The sequence below is a fragment of the Apus apus genome, chromosome 7 (genome assembly GCF_020740795.1).
Source record: "Apus apus isolate bApuApu2 chromosome 7, bApuApu2.pri.cur, whole genome shotgun sequence".
Lineage (NCBI taxonomy): Eukaryota > Metazoa > Chordata > Aves > Apodiformes > Apodidae > Apus > Apus apus.
The window spans coordinates 23,865,467-23,886,649 of NC_067288.1; the positions used below are offsets into that span (position 1 = coordinate 23,865,467).

Sequence of the window (21,183 nt, forward strand, 5' to 3'; positions counted from 1 at the left end):
GTCTGACATATGCCAGATACCAAAAACATGCCATTTTTCTGAGTCACCAACATGTGGCATCCTGCTGCTCTGGCTTTCACACACCGAGGCTGAGGGATGATGGAATGTGTCTGCTGGTGGCAGTAATAGTCTGGTACCCTTAGCAACATTTGGTGAACTGTGAACCTTTGCTTACATCAGGCCAGATCAATACAGCCATTATCAAGGGACATAAACAGAATAAAAAGCTGTCTCTATTGCATGAGTTAACTGCAGCAAGAGGAGAACATCCAACTCCTGAAGGGCAGACTCACCAACCAAGCACAGGCAATAATGTTTCTATAGGCTACAAGTCATCAGGGAGGTTTAAATCTACTCCTGCTGAGATTTAACTCTACAGTGTGTACCCCTTTTGGAGGAAGTCATAAACCACCACAAATTCCCTAGCAAAAGACCAATACTAAGATGAAGGCAGTTTATTTTCAGAAAATACAAAACAATTAGCAGAACTCTGAACAGAAAAAGATTTTTCTTGGTGTACATTTAAGAAAGCAACCTTCAAACAGTACTTTGCTGATGGGGTCTTTTCCAGAGGTGACTATATTTCAGTAAGGCATAGTCTGATTCCTAACTTCTATTTGAACTTTGTAACAAGACAGGACAGCATCCAATTTCAGAAGGTGCTTTTGAAAAATCCAAACCTAAATGCAAGATATTCTGACAGTTAGAAAATGATCTTTTAGGGGACAGTCCTCAAAAAAAACCACATTTAAAGCAACAACCTATTCAATGCAATAAAATGGTAACATTCTCATATCATATCATAGAATCATTGAATAGTTTGAGCTGGAAGGGACCTTAAAGACCACCTAGTTCAAACGCCCCTGCACAGGCAGGGACACCTCCCACCAGACCAGGTTGCTCCAAGCTCCATCTGACCTGGTCTTGAACACTTCCAGGGATGAGGCCTCCACAGTTTCCCTGGGCAACCTGTTCCAGTGTCTCACCACCCTCAAACTAAAGAATTGCCTCCTAATGTCTAGCCTAAATCTCCCCTCTTCCAGTTTTGATCCATTACCTCTTGTCTACTCACTATAAATCCTTGTAAAAAAGTCCCTCCCAGTTTCCATTAGTAGCATTACATTTTCTGCAGGGTTAGTAATTGAGCAAAGGCATCAAAACCACCGAAGGCCCCCATCACATTCCATACATCAACACATAAAAAGGGTAAACTAGACCAAAATGCCACAATGGAGGGAGCAAAGTTTTACTCACTCTATAAACTTTGCATGCAAGCTATTTTGCAGAGCTCCCTTTTCAGCAAGCTTAAGTGCATCATTCACTTCTCCCTGCTGCAAATGCTCCATGGTGTGTGTTCATCTTATACTTAGACCTTGCTATTTGCACTCAGGCAGCCCTTTGTTTCTCCTAGACATACGCTTAAGTGAACCAAGGGTCATCAGACCTCACAGATCCTTCCCCTTCTTCTTACCAGGTTTTGAGAAATAATTATCAGCATTGTCTCTAAAGGAGTCACTCTGGAACATAAGCAATCTCAACAGAAATGAAGGAGGCAGCTCACATGTTGGAGTGTCCCTGGCTTTCTGCATGCTCAGGTGGACTTACAGCATGAAGTATGTTCAGCTTCTGTAGCTCAGGCCATCAAAGCAACCCAGCTCAGTAATCCTGCTCTACATTGCACTTTCCTATATGTCAGTTCCCAGAAGGTAGATACACTGAAGAGAGAGGGAAATAATTTTAAAAATAAATACATGAAATTAAGGAAGAAAAAAAAAGGAAAGAAAAATATGAGCTTAACAACCTTACCAGCACAGGGATGGGTTTTTGAAGATATTTGGAGAAAGATTTGATATTCCAGATGCTCCTGTGAGATAAACCCTTTAAGCTCTTTCAGATCAGTCATTCTCTCCTACAGCTAAGCCACCAGAAGTTGAGGAAGCTCAGACTTTGATGCCCATTTAGGAAAACCATGATGGATGGTATTTAGTACTTTGTAAGTCAGACTAGATTATCACAGTGATTTCTGTCTAGTTTTAAAACCTATTGATCCACTGGTGTCAGCACTGCAGAAGACAGCAAGTAGAAGCTTTCAAAATACTTAGAAGAAGGGGACTATTGCTAACTTTGATGCTGTAAAATTCCAACATCACCATGTATCTGCTGACAAGAGGAAAATTAAACTTCTGCCAATTAACACATTAATTTTAATTGGATTTTGCATAAGACAGGTAGTAATCTGATTCTGAAAAGATGACTGAACACATCCATATAGGAAACAACAATCTAACATGTTCACTCTGACCTGAAAGAGTTAAGATACTAATAGAGTTTTCTTGCTTGAGGAACCTTTCCAGCAGTTTTTCATATCGTGGTCCTCTAGGTTTGGGATAGTTTCTAAGCACATACTAGTGAAGGTAGTCAGCAGAAAAGCTTTAACAAGAGTTGGAATTAAGTCTTGTTCCAGTGCAGCTTGAGCAACACTGTGAATAGGTCACATACATCATGAAAACCAGCCATGAAATATAAGAACTTGCAGCCATCCAGAGACTGATTAATGATTCAAATAAGCAATCTCTTTGCATAATAGCACTTAGGGAACATTACAGACACGGACCCCATTCAACAGCTTAAACTGGGCTCTAGATCAAGAAAACATATGCAAAACTGCAGAGCTGCTGCCTGCAAAATCCAGCTAATAGTGCTACTGGCATCAAGCTATTTTTGATGTCTAGGAGTCTAAAAGTGCAGTTTTAGGTTAAAGAAAAATAACAACTCTGGAAACAGCTCTGCTTCATTATTCTCATAGGCTGAGTTTTCAAAAAGGCAAAGATCCTGGCAACTTGAAATCAGAAAGGGTATCTATTGTACTTTTCAAAAGAGCAACAGTATTATTTGTTCAGCACTGTGTAACTAAAGCCTATCTGCCTAAAATATTCCCACTGGATCCATTAGTTACTATACCTTTCTTTAAGCTGTTAGGCAGCTGCTGTGTTCTTCTCACAGGATTCCTGTTCTCAGGCCCAGGCTCTGGATGACAGTTAAACAGGCACAGGATGAAAACAGTGGAGAATCTGACCTACAGGATTATTTGGGATTACTATTTTGTCATGAGATATGCCAAGAAATCAAGGAATCTAGTCTATACCTTTGTGTATTGTCACAAAGACAATGTAATGGCATCCACTGAGGGTATTTCTCTTTTATCTAGGGAATTAATATGGTTTTTAGTTTTTCCTCTTCCCAATAAAAAATACAGTATTTTTTTGGCAATGTAGTGATGCTGTTTGGTCCTGCATACTACCTCCACCAAGGTTCAGGTAGCCTCAAGCACCATAATTACAGGAATGCACAGATACACAGGATAATCAGAAGTGAAGAACAGAGCTTTCTTTAAGGCAGAACAAACACTGCTGCTTGTCCATAGAATTGATAGCCCTGATCCAGCCTTTGTACAGCTACCCCCTTCCACTTTACTCTAGGAAAGATACAAGAGACTGTCAGAGAATAGCAGCAGAAGCCAAGTTCCTTGCCACACAGGAACCCATTTAAGAGATCATTTAGAGAGATCTCTGGATGTGGACAGCATGGGATGTTTAAGACAACAATGCCAGCAAAAACACAAATGTGAACAATGCCTCCCCAAGTAACAGCATCCTTATTTTTGGCAGTTTCTAGATCTCCCAGCTCCAGAAAGAACATTCATAGCCTTTTACAGATCACTTCTTATTTCTCTCTTTTTGATAACTTTACTGTTTTTTTCTGAACCAGTTTTTCTCTCCTCAAATACCTCTTCCAAGTTGAAGGGCCCATGCTATATAAAGTTGTCATACACCAATAATTTTGAATTTCTTTGCTTCTTTCATTACCTTTTCCTGGAAAATCCTTATTCAGTTGTCACACAGCAACTTTGACCACAGCAAATACTCGTATACCATCAGAAAAATCCATATTTTTTTTCCTGAGTCATTTATGATTATTTTAATAATTCCAAGCAATCTGTACGTGTAAGTTTCACTCAATGTGAAAATTCACTTTTTACTTCAGTTGTCTTTAATCCTAAGGGGAGGCTTGGATGACATATCCAATGACAGTTTGGATTCTAAATTACTTTAAAATAATTTGCTTGGCAACTTTGCCAAAGCGTTTCAGAAATTAAAAAATATGCAACGAGTACTGGATGGTCTTTACCTTCAGGTTTGTCAAGTCAGCCACAAAAGGCTAACAAATATATGATGTACAAATTCCTCTTCCAAAATGGCACGCACCATTAAACCACTGTGTTCCATGTTATCTAACTTGTCCCTTATAAAGAGCTGCTCTAATTTGGGAATTCCCTCTAGGCTCCTCACAGTGAACACCAAAGCAAATAATTCATTTAGTTTTTCTGCAAATATCTTATTTTCCTTGAGCACTTCTTTTACATCTTGATCATCTATCAACCTTATAGACCTTCAGGCAGGCCTCTTGCCTCTGATGTGTTTGAGAAAGTTTTTATTATTAGCTTTTATGCCTTTAGCAGGTTGCTCTTCAATCTTGTATTTGTCCCTTCTTATTATTATGGTTCTGCATTTAACTTGCAAGAGTGTACAGGGTTGTTTTTTTTTCTTAGTTCATTTGGGCAAGACTTCACAGGGTGTCCTTTTATTGCTAATGGCCTTCTTCAGTCTAATAATCCCCTCTGCTAACTTTTAATGTAACCTTTTATAAAGCTGTGAAGTTTTTCAAATAGGGGGAATACACTTTCTAATGGTAAAGCTGCAAAAATGCATTCCTACAATGGTGATTTTATAGAGCTGCTAAGTCACCTGGAAGTGTTATTTTGTTCTGTTCTACCCTTTAAGATACTACTATTAGTTTTCTTTCCATTTTATGTAGGTTTCCTTTTGGAAGTGTGTGCCAATCTAAAGACTTTTTGGCTTTTGTACTTCACCAAAAGTGATAAATTTGACCATGTTTGTATCTATTATTACAGAATCATTCTTTGAGGGTTACATCCTTAATCTGAACTTAATCCTTGCTCAGGGATAAAGAAGAAGTCTAGTCTTCTCTTTTAGACTCCCTGGTTTCTTGATTCTAGAAGACATAAATTTTAAAATGTATAAATACAGTTTCAATATCACATTTGATCATGACACTTAAGCAGTCCCTGTCATTACATTGAGTTCATTGCTTCTTTGGCAAGTCTGCTTCCTCTTACCATCCCATTTGGCCAAGAAATTTTGATGCGTAGGGATTGTGAGATTATTCAGCACTTGTTGATAAAATTGCTCCCCACACCCATCTATTTTTTTTTCTTTTTCCTTTTTTTGGTTTTGTTTCTTAGCTTTCTTTTAACTATAATGTCAATCCTCCACTGGCTTGGTTTCCTCTGCTATTCATGAGTAATTTTACACTGCTATTCCAGTGCTGATTGAGATGCTATTATGTCAATATCCTCATTTAAAATCAGCATTTCACTTTACCCATCTTCATTGCATACATTGGGCTAATTGTCCACTGGCTGGGTAAGCCTCTATTACAGCTATCTTGCACCAGTAGAATAGCACAAGCAGACATAGTTAGGTCAAACACTTGGCCAGCTGTCTGTAAATCATTTCTGAATACTAAGAGCTCTTTTGTATTAAATAAAAAAAAGCCCTGGCAGTGACTTTGCCCCTGCCTCTTAAAAGGCAAATGCAATCCCAGGAGGAAAATTGAGCTACATGAGCAAAGGACATGTTCCCAATGCTGTCTGAAGTAGGAAAACCAAAATGGATCAGCTCGTTCCAGGGATTTCCACTTGCATCCTGTAAGAAGCCCCATCTCTAAGGAGCTCTGGCAAGAGTCAGAAATCAACTTCTCTTTCCTGCAGGTCATTCTCCTCAGTGTTCATCAGCTCAAATGCAACCACTGAATGAAGCAGACTTGTCAGTGACCTTGACTCTGACCCAGTTTATAGAAGTACTTTGGTAAGGAGCAGAGAGAAGGAGGAACTTTTCATAAGTGGCTAAAAATAAAAACCAACAACATCTCAAACCCCATGTCTCAATGAAAAACAGAGAAGGGGAGGAGAAACATGAAATCAGAATCACTGAGAAGGAGCTTAAATACATCTCCCAGACTCAGGGAAACTCTCAACACAGCACTGCACATGTCAGCCACTCCCTGACTAATGGTACTTAAAATTTAAAAAACACAAAGCTTTCTCCCTAATGCAGATACTAAAAAGAGGATTTTTTATAACATTATAGCTGTAAGAATCACAGAAAAGAGAAGCAGAAAGAAGATACAAGAGAGCAAGGAATGACTTTATACTGAACCTCATATGTACGCTCAGACCAGGTTAAAAAAAATTGTGCATTATATAAAGGGAATATTTTCCTTCATTGACAAGGGGTAAATTATTTGAAGAGATGGCTCTGATTCATCAGCAGGATGCTGGCAGTTGCCCGTAGAAAAATTGAGAACATAGCTTTACATCTTCAAAAAATTACTTTAGGAGACACTATTTCCTCAGAGGGTTGAGTTTGTTCAACACCCTAGGCATGTCCCAGGAAAATACAACCATGTTTTGATGGTAGAGAGGATACTAAAGCTTTGACAGAAAATATTTTGATCCAAGGTAGAATAGAGGAGTTTGACTAAAGGCCCTGAAGAGCTGTGGAAAGAGACAGAACTGCTGAGCTAAAACTAAGAAAGCAACAATGCAAGTTCCATGTAACAGCAATAAAACACCTGGAAGAAAAGATAAGGTGTACTGCAGATCACTGCAAAGTGGAAGTCATAACTAACATGTCTGTCCAAACAAAAAAACAGCAGTAAAAAGATTTCTCAGAATAGGAAACTGATGAAAAAAAAAACAAATGTGTGCCTGATTTAGATGTTCAGAGCGTCAACCTGCAAATGTCACTGCATGTAGATACCCCAGGTCACAAGATGCAAACATTAAATACAACAATTGAAAACCTGAAAGAGTGAACTAAAGGGGTACTTTTCTAGAGATATGGTAGTGAACTACCCACTAATTTTTCCACAGTGCTTCAAACAGGTGTTAGAAGTGACAGGTACAAACAAACAGCTTAGAACTGTACATTCAAACAGCTTAGGAGTGACAGGTACAAACACAAACTGACCATCATTGCATTGAAACAAAGGAGATTTTGGCTTTAGTCTCTGGCATAAAAATGTTTCCTTTTCTTTGGGAGATGAATTTTAGCTGAAACTGTTCCTACTCTACATACAAATATTACCAAACGAGGCGAGGAAAAAAAGGCACCAAAGAAACCACAACATGTGTCAGAGATTATCACGATGATGATATGATTAGCACATTGAGTATAAACAGATGCATTCAAGGAGAGTCCCTAGAGAGTATTTGACAAAAGTATAGTGGAGCACCATCCAGAGCTAGATTACGAACATGTCAATGTGATCAAAATTAAACAAAACCAACCAAAAAGCCTGTTTAGTTTAGATGAAATGTGGCTTTTCATTTCCAAATTATAAATTTGCCTTTGCAAAAAAATAAGGCAAAGGGTTGCCTGAAAAGCATATGCCTTCCATGAGTATCACCATAAGACAGAGTTCACAGTGCCAGGTGGGACTTTATCTAAGTGTCAATGATTCCTAAGATGTTACCAGGAAAGTTATATATTCACTTTTATATATACATTTGTATACATGATAAGATACATGGAGGCAGTTTACACAGCGAAAACGAAGAGACAATATAGGTTAATTGAAGATGAGATGGGAATGAGCCCATTCAATTTCCTCAAAAGGGAATTAGGTCTGTCTAAATCTTTCCCAATAAATACCTGTCATAAAACTCTCCAGTGGTAAAGATTCAGCATCTCCTGTAAATAATCTGTTCTAGTGCCAAACAAGCGCTGCTCCCAGGAAGTTTCTCATAATACTGTGTGTTTAAAGGACAGTGGGAAGGAAGCTGCTAAGTTTAGAAGCTGCTTTACCTAGCAGAATTACAGGACATTAGTAGATCAAGAAATAATATTTGCTCCAGAATAAACTGGAGGTAGATTTAAGACTGAAAGAAACTGAGGAATTCTTCTCAGCTGTTAGTCCTACTCTCACAAGATTGTTTATCAGAAAATAACACAGCTAACAAACAGATCATGCACATTACATTTATTTCTGTCAGTAGATACCCAGTGTATTTATATTTAACAATGGGAAGAGTTTAATCGTAATACTGTTAGACAGTCTATATGAAGTACAATGTTAACTAGATCATTAGTAGCTCTTACCATGCTAGCCCAACAATAAGGTGGGAAACAGAGTCAAAATCCTAAGCACCTACTAGCAAAAGCTACAGAATCAGACACTCATTAATCCAATACATTGTTAAATTACACCCTAGCACCAGGTTGCCTTTATTACTGTTTTGTTCATCAGAGAAATGAAATACAAATTGTATTTGCAATACTAAAAAGTTACACTTCAGTCAATAAAGACTTGCAAGACAGAAGTGACACAGGGCATTTCTACAAACTGGCACAAACACAAACATTACCACAGAAGGCAGCCGCAGGGTTATCATAATTGAACACATACTGCAGAAGAAGAGGTAATATTCTCTTCCAATTTTAAGAGGAGAGAAAAAAAAAGAGGCAACATGTTGGTCATTTTGCCTGAGAAGAACTCACAAGAACATGTACTATGTTAGGCTGAGAATTATTGGCAAAAAGCAATGCCTGATGATAGCTGTTTTGATGCCTGAGTGAAAACCATCAGGCACAAATGACAACCCAGGATATCTGAGGGACTATCTGAACATCACTTTCTAGTAGGCTGTTAAAATTCAACATTGTGTTAACAATGATTATTCATTGCTATTGTGTTGTTTAGCTGGGGCAGGAAGTCCAAGAGCTCTGCTAACAGCAAAATGGAGCCAGGTAGAGTGTTATGCTACAGATCTTATTACCCTACCTTAATCTGTTATGACTCCATATACCAGATGATGCAGACCTCAGCTGATTTGTTTGGCTCTGAGTGATTTCTGAGCAATACCAAACCCCTAACACACAGCTTTTCCAAACATTTAACATCCAGACTGGCTTCAGCTGGAATGAGAATCAGCTTATAATTTTCCAGTGAAATACATTCCATTTTGATGCTCCAGTTTATAACAGGAGTAGGAAAGATGATGAGGGAAAAGAATAATTTTTGAACAGAAAACAATTCCTTCTAGTCATTCAAATGTTAGACTGGGTAATACTGCTTGTAGGCTTACACTGGAAGAAGCCTAAGTGAACAGTTCTGAAGTGAAACTCTTGCAAAATCTGTTATACTTAATTTGTCAACTATCCGGTATCACATAGATGATAATACTAATAATATCATTACAGAAGATGAGTGGAAGTAGAACCTCTAAGATTGACACGATTAGGAGGGCTGACAAAAAGAAAATTCATGTCATGCTTCAGCAAAGTACATGCATCTCCAAGACCAGATGCATTTTTCTTAATGTGGAGCTGGGTAGTGAAGAATGTAGCAATGCTAAAGGCAAAAAGGATGGGAGGTCACTGAAGACATGCTTCCATTTTAGGGCTAACTGCAAGCTGTAAAATATTAGTTACAGGTTTCTAACTCTTTGTGACCTCGTTTCCCATGGAACCAGAATGCTTCCCTCAAAATATGGCACTGTCTTTATAACCAGGGATACCAGGAAAAAAAAATAATCCTGATTTCCATCACTACAAAAGTTGCAGATAATGAAGAAAGTTGGGAGTTTGACATGCAGCACATGGAGCACTCCCACAATGCCATACTTTGAACATGGCTCCTGCAGTGTCAAAACTACTGTCCTTGATAGAATGCTCTAGATGCTGCTACTGAAGGCCTAGACTAGAAATAGGTTGAACCACAGCCTTGGTTTTCACCAGTCTAAACACTGTCTGAAGACAATATTGGTCAGATCAGCATGCAGAAGGGCAGCTGCTAAGGGCCTATGTCAAGCATTAACACCTGAAGTGTTGAAAGCGATGGGGAGTGGTAAGAATATCTCTAAGAACATATCCAGACAGGGATGAAAAGAGCTCAGCACCAGAATGAGAGAAACAAAAGATGAAAAGAAAGTCTGCAAGTACAGGAGAGGACTGAGCCTTTATTCTTTGGCAAGGATAATGGGAAAACTAGAGAGACCCCTTAGCTGAGCAACACAGTCAATTCTAATGAGTTACAGATTGCCAAGGAGGGAACAGACTTACCTTCAACTGGCTACCCTAACCTGCCTTTCACACCACTGAACATTCAAGCCTCACCTGCTTTCTAGTACCTGGGTTTATCAGCAGAGAAAGCAACAAGCTGGAACCTGGAGATCAGCTCAGGCCAAGCTATCTCTATTGTCTTCCTGTAGTAGTGAAGGTGCATGAGGTACTGAGGGAAGCCAATGCCAGTCAGAGATACCATCTGCCTCTAAAGAAGGGTCTAGAGATAGATGCTAACACAGAACCAGAAGAGAGTTTGTTCAGTATGTTTGGAAGAAAGTAGAGGTGTTATTTTTATGGAGAGGAGTATAGTCATCTGCTGAAGAATCCAGAGTTGCATTGACTTACCAGACATGTTAATTCATCTGTAGTCTTACTGTTTGCACACCCAAAGCTACCTGAATCAAAAACAAGGCCTTCTCAAGACAGGAAGATAAGAAACATGCTTTTGTTCAGGTCTAAACCTGCACATGAGATCTTAAAAAACCTTCTCAAAAACATAAAACGTGCCATTCAGCCTTAAATACCCCCCTCCAGTTGCTTGCAGTACTATGTTTGCTAATCCCTTCTTATGATGAATTCTGTTGTCATCAGATACTCACAAAGCCCACAGGCAGTGTCTCTTTCTCTCCCTCACACCAGTCCACAGCAATAGCAGATTGCCATCCTCTATCAGTAAACTCATCAGCTCTTGTGGCAGATGTGTGTGGTGCATCTAAAGGTTCCAGCCCAGCACATGACTCAGATTCCAGCATGCTAAGGCTTTATTTTATCTGTATGTTTTGCTCTGAATCAATGAAAATTTTCACCCAGAAGATTATTAGAAGTATGTTAAGGCTGCAACATCAAGCATTCCAACATTAGGAATGAAAACAGAAAAGCTGCCTATGCTGAAATAATTTAAGACATTGATATATGCGTGCATGACAAAGGAGATAATTAATGAAGCACCCTAGGTGAGTGTGGGGTTGTTTTTATTTTCTTTTCTTTTTGTTTAGGTCTCCAGCTCACCCAGGGCACAAGGTGAATAGTGTCTAACATAGGAATCATTTACATGTAGGATTCCAGCTCCAATGACAACAGAGGCAGAAAACAAGCAGAACAGAAGAGAGAGGGATGAAAGAAGACAAAGTACAGTGTTCCAATGAGAGTGCCTGGAGCACTGCATCCCATCCCTGCATTTTGATTTCAGGGGGCAAATCACTTGAAACAGATTCTTCCCATGTGGTCAGTTGCTGCCTATTCTTTGTCTTCTGGGTCCTAAGAAGTCAAAATGACAGAAATAGTCTAGCCAAGTCTCGTCTTGGAGAAGGAAGGAGTAGAAAAAAGACAGTGAATGCATCAAGCCTTGGTGAATGACATGAAATAAATCTGATTCCCAGCATCTTAAATCATCTACCTCTAATGAGAAGGTACTTCTGATCACAACTGTTTCTGCCTCTGCTTCCTATGTATACAAGGATAATGTATTTGTCTCTCACAGGGGTTCCCCCTCCCAAAATAATTAATACTTCTGAAATGCTCCCAGGGTATAGCAATGAGCAAAACAATAAAGCCCACAAGGAGATTAACAATTCTATCCTCAGAGCAGGATCTGAATAGTAAATACACAGGGCACAGTAAATACAGGGCAAGGCTGCACAATGAACACTGAAGCTAAAACAAAAGGCTGAATAGCTGCTTATTATGTGAAAGTTTTCCATTTGGAGAACTCAGTGAGGCAGGGGTCCAGCAGAGAAAATAACATGAACCCCTATGATTAAAGACCATATCACAGTGCAGACACCCAAGGCAACTGAGCTGACATCGAACACTCCACCTAAGTTCAATCATTAAATCTGTTTCAAAAAAGAGAGCATTTGCTTGTTGGGAAAAGTGCTGGATGCCTGCACGAAACCTCTCTAACAATCAAGCAGTCAAACTGCTCTCTCTGTCTCTGAGGCTTCATGTTATCCCAGAGATCAGGACTGTTTGATCTCCATACACCATCCATATCCTAAGCTTGCCAGTGCTGAGCACTTCATCTCCAGTCCAAAACATTTAAGCACCTGCTTAACTGTAAGCACAGGAGGAACACTGCTGAATTCAATTCAATTGCTCACATGTTTAAGTCTAGCTGTATATATGCTTTCCTATCTACATGAAGTGTGTTACCATAGCCAAGCAGAACTTCCTGGCCCTTCAGTTCAGCTGTTGGAACAGCTCGTATGAACAAACTTCAATGTACTTCAGACAAAAATCAGCTGAGTTGGTTTAAAAAGGACATGAATGCTCTGAGCTAATTCTGCTAACCTGCTCCAGCATAGGCAGAGGAGCAATCTACACATGAAGACAGACTGAGAGTTGGTGTTGTTCAGCCTGAAGAAAAGAAGGCTCCAGGGAGACCTTGTAGACACCTTCCAGTATCTGAAGGGGTCCTACATGAAAGCTGGGAAGGAACTTTTTACAAGGGCTTGTAATGAGAGGACAAGGGGTAATGGATCAACACTGGAAGAGGGGAGATTTAGGTCAGACACTAGGAAGAGATTCTTTCCTGTGAGGGTGGTGAGACACTGGAACAGGTTGCCCAGGGAAGCTGTGGAAGCCCCATCCCTGGAAGTGTTCAAGGCCAGGTTGGATGGGGCTCTGAGCAACTGGATCTAGTGGGACGTGTCCTTGCCCATGCAGGGGGGTTGGAACTAGATGATCTTTAAGGTCTCTTCCAACCCAAACCATTCTAGGATTCTATGATCTTGTGGAGACGTGGGAAGGCAGTGATATCTGACTTATAGGCAGGGAAAGATAAGTAAGAACAGAATTATCTTCAGTCAACAACAGATGATGTAGAAGGGCATGTCTATCACTTCAGTCTCATTTTCAAGACTGACACCACCAGAAACAGCTGAGAATATCCCCTCACCCCATGTAGGCCAACACAGTTACGTACCATCAGGAGTTATTGTTTCAAAATCAGTGACATGGAGATCAAAAGCTTCCTACCCTTCTCTGATTTCTTGACCCATTCACTCCTTCCTATGGATGATATAATCACTATGGAATTTGAAACACTTCAAAAAAATAAATCATACTTTGTAAAACCCAGAAGAACAGAGAACCCCAGGTGCTTTTATTTTTACATAGTAACTACAGTAACCAGCCCTGGACCACTCAGTACTGGAATCACTATAGCTATGGCATTGTGTGTATGCCTCATACCCACTCCACTTATTTCTGTATCAGTATTCCTTCCCCCCTGAATGAACTTTTTTCAAAGGAAACTGCTTATCATCTATAGTGCAGCAGCAGAAGAAAAATCCTCCTATACAGCAATATTTAAAATGTGGTTTTATGCTCTTATGGCAGCTAATTTTCCTTAAATGATTTAAGGGAATGAATATATCTAAAAGGCCTGCAATGAGCCATTCTGCAAAAGCAACATAAAGCTGAACTTCCTCTACTTTAAACAATCCAATCTCTTGTGGGCAGCTCCTCACTGCAGATCTTGTCTAGAATGGGAGGGATGAAGGTTATTTTTTATTACATTATTTTGCAGGGAACTTTACCTTGTATTTTATTTCATTTATATTGCTCAGTGTGAGGAGACTTCAGGTGAGGAGAGAGTGGTAGGACAGACATGCTCAAATGCATAATCCCTGATCTGTCACAGCTTGACCATAACACCCCTGCAACTGGTTCACCTATGCATGCTGTGAATCATCTATCACGGATTACTCATCTAAAAGTTCCACTCTGCACCTGTAGGACAGTTAAAATCTTCAGCAACCTGAAGTGATTCAAAGCAGGTTTTTCTTCTGGCACTCTGTCAGGAGGGGAGGGGTGGCATTTTTTGCCTCAAGTACTTAAAACCAGAATGGCATACGTACAGTCCCATGCCCTTTCCCTGCAGCAGCTGGCATGTTCTCCCCTTTTGTCCCAGCACCTTACATGTGGTCTGTTCATAGAAATATTATTTGGGATCAGAGGGGCTAAGAATCTGCCAGTGCCGAAAAAAAACCCAATAATCCTGAGAAATGAAACTCTGAAGAGCCACCTGAAGTTTGCTGGCCATTTACTTAAAAAAAAAAAAAAAATAGCATTCAAAACAAACAAACGTAACTAACCCTGAAAATGAAATGTTACTTTTGTGTTTAAAAGGCTCCTTTTTCTTTCCCTCAAAAGGAAATTAACTGGAACTGGTTCATCCCAGGTTGATGACTGGGGAGGGATATGAGACAGAGATGGATGAAAAAAAAAACCAAAACATTTCCATTTCAGACCAACTCTGACCAAACATTTCCTTTGGTTTTTCATTTTACCCACCATAGCAAATAAACTCATTCTTCACACATAGGGCAGCTGGAAAGTACTAGAAGCTTCCCAGGAATGGGACAAAGCTGAAAAGAATTTTTTTTTCCCCCCCAAGCATGTTTATTTTACTGAGAGTGACTTCTAATCATGCCAGGATTTGTTGTTTTATTAGCTAGAAGAATTCCCCTACATCTAACCTTTTTGTAATGTTTAAGGACCTCTTTATTCTTGGAAAAAGCCCTTTTCTTCTCAGACAAATCAGCCTGCAAGCTCTCTCCATCATCTAGAAGGAAAACTCTGTTGCTTTTTAGGATAGGAAACGGAGGCAAGACCAGTTTGACTGTAAAGCTCCTTTCTTTACTTGCCTTCGTCATCATTCTTATACAGCAAGGGTTAGGAGCCTTGGTCACAGGCACAATGCTAAATGCTGCATAAACAGAGTAGAAAGACAAATTCCATGCCTAACAATTAGCAGTCTAAGAAAATATTTTGCATGCAATTGGATTCCATGCCATTTGTAGGGATCTTATGTATTAACCTATTTTACTTGTACCTAAAATCCCTTCTCTACAGGTATTACTACTAGCTGGCAGATAAAAAGTACAATTTAAAAGTACTGGGAGAACCAGGAGTTAAATTAAAGGCTCTTATCCTATACATGATGTAACCAGGGATAAGGATCCTGTTTCTTTACTAGTAAGGCAAACTAGGCCTTTTTTCACATAACAGAGATAAAATAAAATTATCAAAACTGACAGAATTAAAGATTCAAATGCCATCTCCATAATGGGAAGCAAAAAGAAAAGACAAACACCAGGAATTCCATACTGAAAAAAATAATAATCTATAAAATCTCCTCTTATATTTTTTTGGGAGTGATTTTTTCCTACCCATCTCCGGTTTTGTTCAGCAGTTTTTCTTAGGTGCCACGTTCAATAATCCTTCTGTGCTTTGATGTCAAACATTCGATAGCTGTCTGCCTCCCTCCCACTCCTCTTCTCCATATTCTCTGCAATCCATCTCCTCTGATTAGCTAAGATTTCACCTTCAAGAACACCTTTGCTTCTCTGAGTGAGCACGAGTGTGTGCGTGTGTGTTTATATCATATTTGCAAATATTATCCCACTCCTGCTCTGCACGCTACATAGCAACCCCTGCCGGAGCTCTGGATTAAGCATCAGTGCCATTCAGTAATTCAATTTGGGGGGCTTGCTGTTTTGCATCCAGCTCAGATCAGCATGAGAGCAGCTCGATTGAATTTAGGCCCTGCTTTCAGAATTATTCCATATTTAATCTGAGCTGAACTTCATTTTACTTGCTCTCTCCACTCTGATGCTTCCTGTGACAGAAGACACAAATGTCGCCCCATCTCATGCACTCGAGGTGATGTTTGCTTGCTTCTGTTATTCTCATTTCCTACTGGATTAACCACATCAGAATTACTGGCATCTTACACAACCCTGCAGCAGAAGAGAGAGTTGGTACCTTAGCTAGTGGTTGTTCTGGCATCACCTTTCCCCACTCACCGGATTGTTGTACATCTCAATGATGAGCTGTTTCACACCGTGCAGTGTGGGATGAGCCCAGGGAGATGGATTTGCCCAGTGCCGGTTTAAATCAAACCCCATCAAAGAGCACCTGCACACACAGAGAAAAACAACACACACAAAGGACATATGTGAGCTGCAGCCTCTTCTGTCTTCAGCTGCAGGATTAGGGACATATTCTGCAGTTTATCTATTTAAACAAGTGATTTTTATGGCAAAAATAACAAAACAAAACACAAAACAACAAAATAAATGCACCCCGGAGGACAAGGAAAGCCTGCAGCAATGGCTGCTTTTAGAAATAACATGAACAGCGAAGTGTAGACTGGAACACCTTTGGTCATTCAGCATTCTGCCCCTCCACACATACTGACTCTATCCCTTGCTAGCTTGCTACGCTGGTGCTGAAATAACCTGCTTGGTCCTTGACATTCCCTTGTCTACAGTGCTCTAGCTGGGGGTCTATAGCTATGAGAATGATTCATAAACTGCAATGCCAGGCCTCTACTTTGCCCTCTGTTAGGCCTTAACTCAGCAAAGCTGTTAAAAGCTTTGAAATCAATGGCCATTAAGTATGTGCTTAAGGGATTTAAAGCATGACTGTAACTGTTCTGCTAACCCAGGTGTCAGTCCCTTCCTCTCCTGCAATTGCCTACACAAAAGTTAGCCAAGCAAGACACTGAAGTTAAACTGCTTATTGGCCATCAGATCTTGTGGATGCTGAAACATGTACGCCACCTTGGCCTCTCCTTCCTGCCCCAACTCATATCCCCTCTCAATACATTGTCTCGAGTTTCATTTTGCTGTTCCCAGTCCCACAGAGTAATATCCCACTCTTTGTGAAGCCCCACTGAAACTCCATGGGCTGTTGGCAGAGTAAACACAGAAGAAATTAAAAATCTGAAATTAGCACAAATAGGAGGAGGAAATCATGTCCCTTGCAGACTGAAGACAACCTGTGACCACTGGGAGAGAAGTCCTTTCTGTTGTCTCAAGCCAAGCTTGAGAGCAGCGGACCTTATAGAGATCTTACTCAGGAATTATATGAAAGACCACACAAATAATAAAAGCCCAGGAAGAGATGCAACCACCTCTGTACTGAAAACAACAAACAAACAAACACACACAACGTCACTACTAAGCCTTAAAGCTTGTTGAGGAAAGAAAAGCTTTCATTGCTCCCCGGTTTATTATGAGAATGTCTTTTCAGCCTTATTCTTTTAAACATGACTATGCAAGCAGTAGAAATTTACTCCAGTGGAGTTACCCCTTCAACAAAAATTCTAGGAATCTGATGACTGAAAATCGTAAATTTAATTGGCAAAAAAGAAAAAAAAAAAGCCTCATTTCTCTAACACCTGAAACAAATTATTGCATCCATGAAAACCAAACAAAAACTGATATGAGCGGAAATGCTAAAAGAAGTGAGGGTTTGAAACCAGAGGATTAATTTTAGAAAAAGGCGAGTGAATAAGTTCCTATAAACTAAAAAATACAAAGTTAATGGACATTATTCTTTTAAAATTCTTAAGAGAAGCTAAGCAGGCAGGAGTTGTCTTGCTCCTTGACCTTAGACAACCTAACCATCAAGCCACCTAGGAGTTCAAAAACCCAACTGCCAGCTCTTCAAATCCATCACTGCTGACTTGATGTACAGACAAGCTTGATGGCTCACTGTGGTGGAAGAAGCCACCTCCATGTCTTGGTGGTCACCTGTCTGCTTCTCTAGAGAACAGACTAATTTCTTCTCTGGACACTCCAACAGCCGCAATTTCAGAGAGAAGCAGGACTTTCCACTACAAAGCAAAACACATTATATAAAGATTTCTCTGCTTTGTTGGTATGTTTGGTTGGTTTGGGGTTTTTTGCTGGGTTTTTTGTGTGTTTGGTTGGTTGTTTTTTTGTTTTGTTTTGTTTTTTTCTTCACATAGACTATCCCACTCAATTCTACTAAATCCTGTCTTATTTTGAACTCACAGACATTCATATAAAACCAGAAGTACTTTCAGACACACGGGTGAAATTACGCTGGGATAAAACTAGTATAAGAGCAGAATCACAAGAATAAGTTTTTTGTTTAACAAATGCAAAAACTATGGTGATCATCATGAGTCTTGCTGTATTTTGGCACAGTTCCCAAGAAAACAGATAACTTTCTTAAGAGATCAGAACCTGAAATCATACCCCCTTCTACGGTTAATGTGTCCCATTTTCATTTTGGTATAAGAATATTTAAAACTAATAACACTACAGAAAACAAGTATGTTTTCATTCCATTACACTCATTTCCAAAGCATATTGAAGTGGCCAAACTACAGAGCACCAAAAGCAAAATTTAAATTCAAACAAGGAATGTCAGTATTAAATTTGGAGTTTGTGACTTTTTAGATTACTTTATGTCAGCCATCCCTATAGAGAACAGGAGTAAGGAATAGTTTCTGTAAGATACTAATGCATTGCAATTTGCAGTATTTGAATTTCCCATGAATGTCTGGTTAGTGATGGATCTCATAGTTCATTTCAAGCAATAAGAGAAGTTGTAAATACTTGTCTTTACTTCAGATGACTTTATAAACAGAAGGATTCAATGCTTGACAAAAAAGTTATTCATTTGGGAAGCTCGCCTTTGATGTGGTATATCACATCTTTATCAATGTAATAACAATTAATTAAATTTCTGATATAGGCATTACTATTTCTTTCCAGTTTGTTGTTGTTTTGGTTTTTTTTCCTTCTCTCCTTTTTGCCTAAAGACAAATTTGTACCTACCACATTCTCTCTTTATTCATATATTGCAAACTTGTGGTTTCTCTAAGGAAACATCAAATTGTGTTCCTTGGTACTTCAGATTTGATTATTGACTCTATTACATGTAGAACTGTCTCCCAAAGCTCATGTATATCAGGACAAGACCAAAACATACAGTAAGAGGGTCCCACATGCCTACTAGAGATCCTGCATTCAGTAAATTCTCTTGCTCCCAGTTGACGTGAACTCCCCTGTGGCTAATACCTCCAATACAAGAACTTGAACAGGGTACCTTAAAAATTGCATCTTGCAGTGTTTTTTTAATTCCCTCTACCAATCTTAAACCAGTTCATTTCTAGTACACATTGCTTGCTGTTTCCATTGCTTAACTGTTTATGTGCTCCTTCATGTACTGGGCAAAGTAGAAATACAGATATATTTTGGAAACAGCAGCTTTACAATGGGAAACAACTGTGTTCCAGCATAATGTGATCTTTCAATATTTCAGACCAGCTCTCTTACTCAAACTGCAAGTGTTGCCATTGGCTTCAATGTGGTTCCTCATTAGACTCTAAGTGTTCCACAGATTTAAAGATGGCCACCAGATCTGTTCTATACAGATTAAGTTTGTTTTGTGCAGTAAATAATGTGCTCAGCACAAACTGACAAGAGGAAAAACCCTTAAATTATATCAAAGGACTGTTTAAGGACAGCCTTGGAAAAGGGATATGGAGAGCAAAGCAGGAGATATCACAGGCTCCAAGAGGAGCAAGGGAAGAAAAAAGCAGCTTCAAAAGTCATGAGGATTGGAGCAGTTACACATTTTCAGAATAAGGGTACTGGAGAATATTCAATTCCATGAGGTTTAATGGCCATGTCCATGAATGCTCTTATAATTGTGGCAGGTAATACTGACATGGAGTCAGAGAAGAATGAGGTGTTGGCACAGACTCTTATGGGTTAGAAAAATGTGTAATCACAAATAGGTGAGCTTTCTACAAAAAGCCAAGTAGCAAATTGCTACTATTACCTGATTGTGGTCTTCATTCATACTGTGAAAACCGGGGTTGTGTGCCACATAGTCATTGCCACCACAAAAATTACATGTATGCAATTTAAAATATTGATGCTTTGTGACTGAAGGTACATTTAAATCAGGTTCTGAGATTATACTTGTTGAATTAGAATTTGTGCTTCACAAATGTTCTCCAGCTTTTTTCTAAAAATTTCTGTTTTCTATAACAAGATAAATTTATTACAGTGTTTATAAATTTACATAAACGCAGTGCAAATTCAGTCAGAGCAAATGAGTTTCCAAACTGAAATGAAAACTGAAACATTTTGCAGTATTCATCCCTCCCTACTTGGGAGGCAGCCAGATCTCAAGAGGTTACCAGCTCAACTGAGTAAAACTAAAGATGTTCAGACTGGCATTCAGCTTGCTGGGCAATTATCTGGACAGAACCTCCTTACCTCTGGGGGCTTAACTTCTCGCTGGTTTTGAGGTGTTCGTATGCAGCTGCTTTAATGAAAACATCCTTGTCCCTTTCTAGAACTGAGGAAGGTTTAGTGCCAAGGCCTACTCTATGTTTATTTTTGGGGCTGCTTCCTATTATTTCAGGTTGTGTCTCTTCTTTCTGGAATCTCCAGGTTACAGAAACCTCTAGGAACAGCCTTCATTTCACCTCAGTTCTCCTTCCCCTGTTCATTTTTTCTACTATGTGAGTCTAAACCTCTCCCTAACAGACCCATTTCCACCAAGAGAGCTGTGGAGAATAATGGAGGAAAGGAGTTAAAGAAATCCTTTTTCATGGCATTTGGTTTATTACAAAAAGAACTCTACACTCTTCCCTTCAGCTTTGTAAGGTTGCATTGGTTCATTGGATCAGTACCAGGTGAATCTCCAGATAACACCTCACACAAAGCCAGGGAGTTCAGATCCACAAATGGCACTACCAACAGGGTTAGGATTTGAAATTGAAAAGGTAGTGGGGGGGAGGGGGGTGCACTCACTTTTTTTTCCTCAGGCTTATTGCAATAAGAGTGGAGACAGGGTAATTGGTCTCTATTGTTGCACTTCTAAGCATGAGTTACAGCAAGAAACTGCTGTGAGACTGCAGGCTGCAATATTGTGCAGGAAGAGTAGGTGTGCAGTACGAGAGAGTGAATACAAGGGGGACACATGGAAGACTTGCTTCATTTAATAAATATATCATTTTAAACCTGAGTTATTCACGACATTTTACAAATTAACTCTACACCTGCCGCTGTCGAAGTCAGTCTTCATTAGTGTGCATCTCACTGTGTGGGTGCTTGAGGTTTGCAATTTATGCATTTGCCTATTATTCATTAAAGAGGATTCATTCAAGCCCATGTGTTCTGAGGCAATTAGGTAG

General features: G+C 39.5%; 1 protein-coding gene across 2 annotated transcripts in view; it reads right to left on the minus strand.

Moving 5' to 3' along the window:
- The window catches only part of LOC127386921 (BEN domain-containing protein 5), a 911,971-nt gene that overhangs the window by 137,803 nt on the left and 752,985 nt on the right, over positions 1–21,183 (minus strand). For both annotated transcript variants that reach the window (XM_051624630.1, XM_051624629.1), the window contains exon 9: positions 16,019–16,130. In XM_051624630.1, coding sequence (XP_051480590.1) covers positions 16,019–16,130 — 112 coding nt within the window. The remainder of the gene's footprint in view (positions 1–16,018; positions 16,131–21,183) is intronic.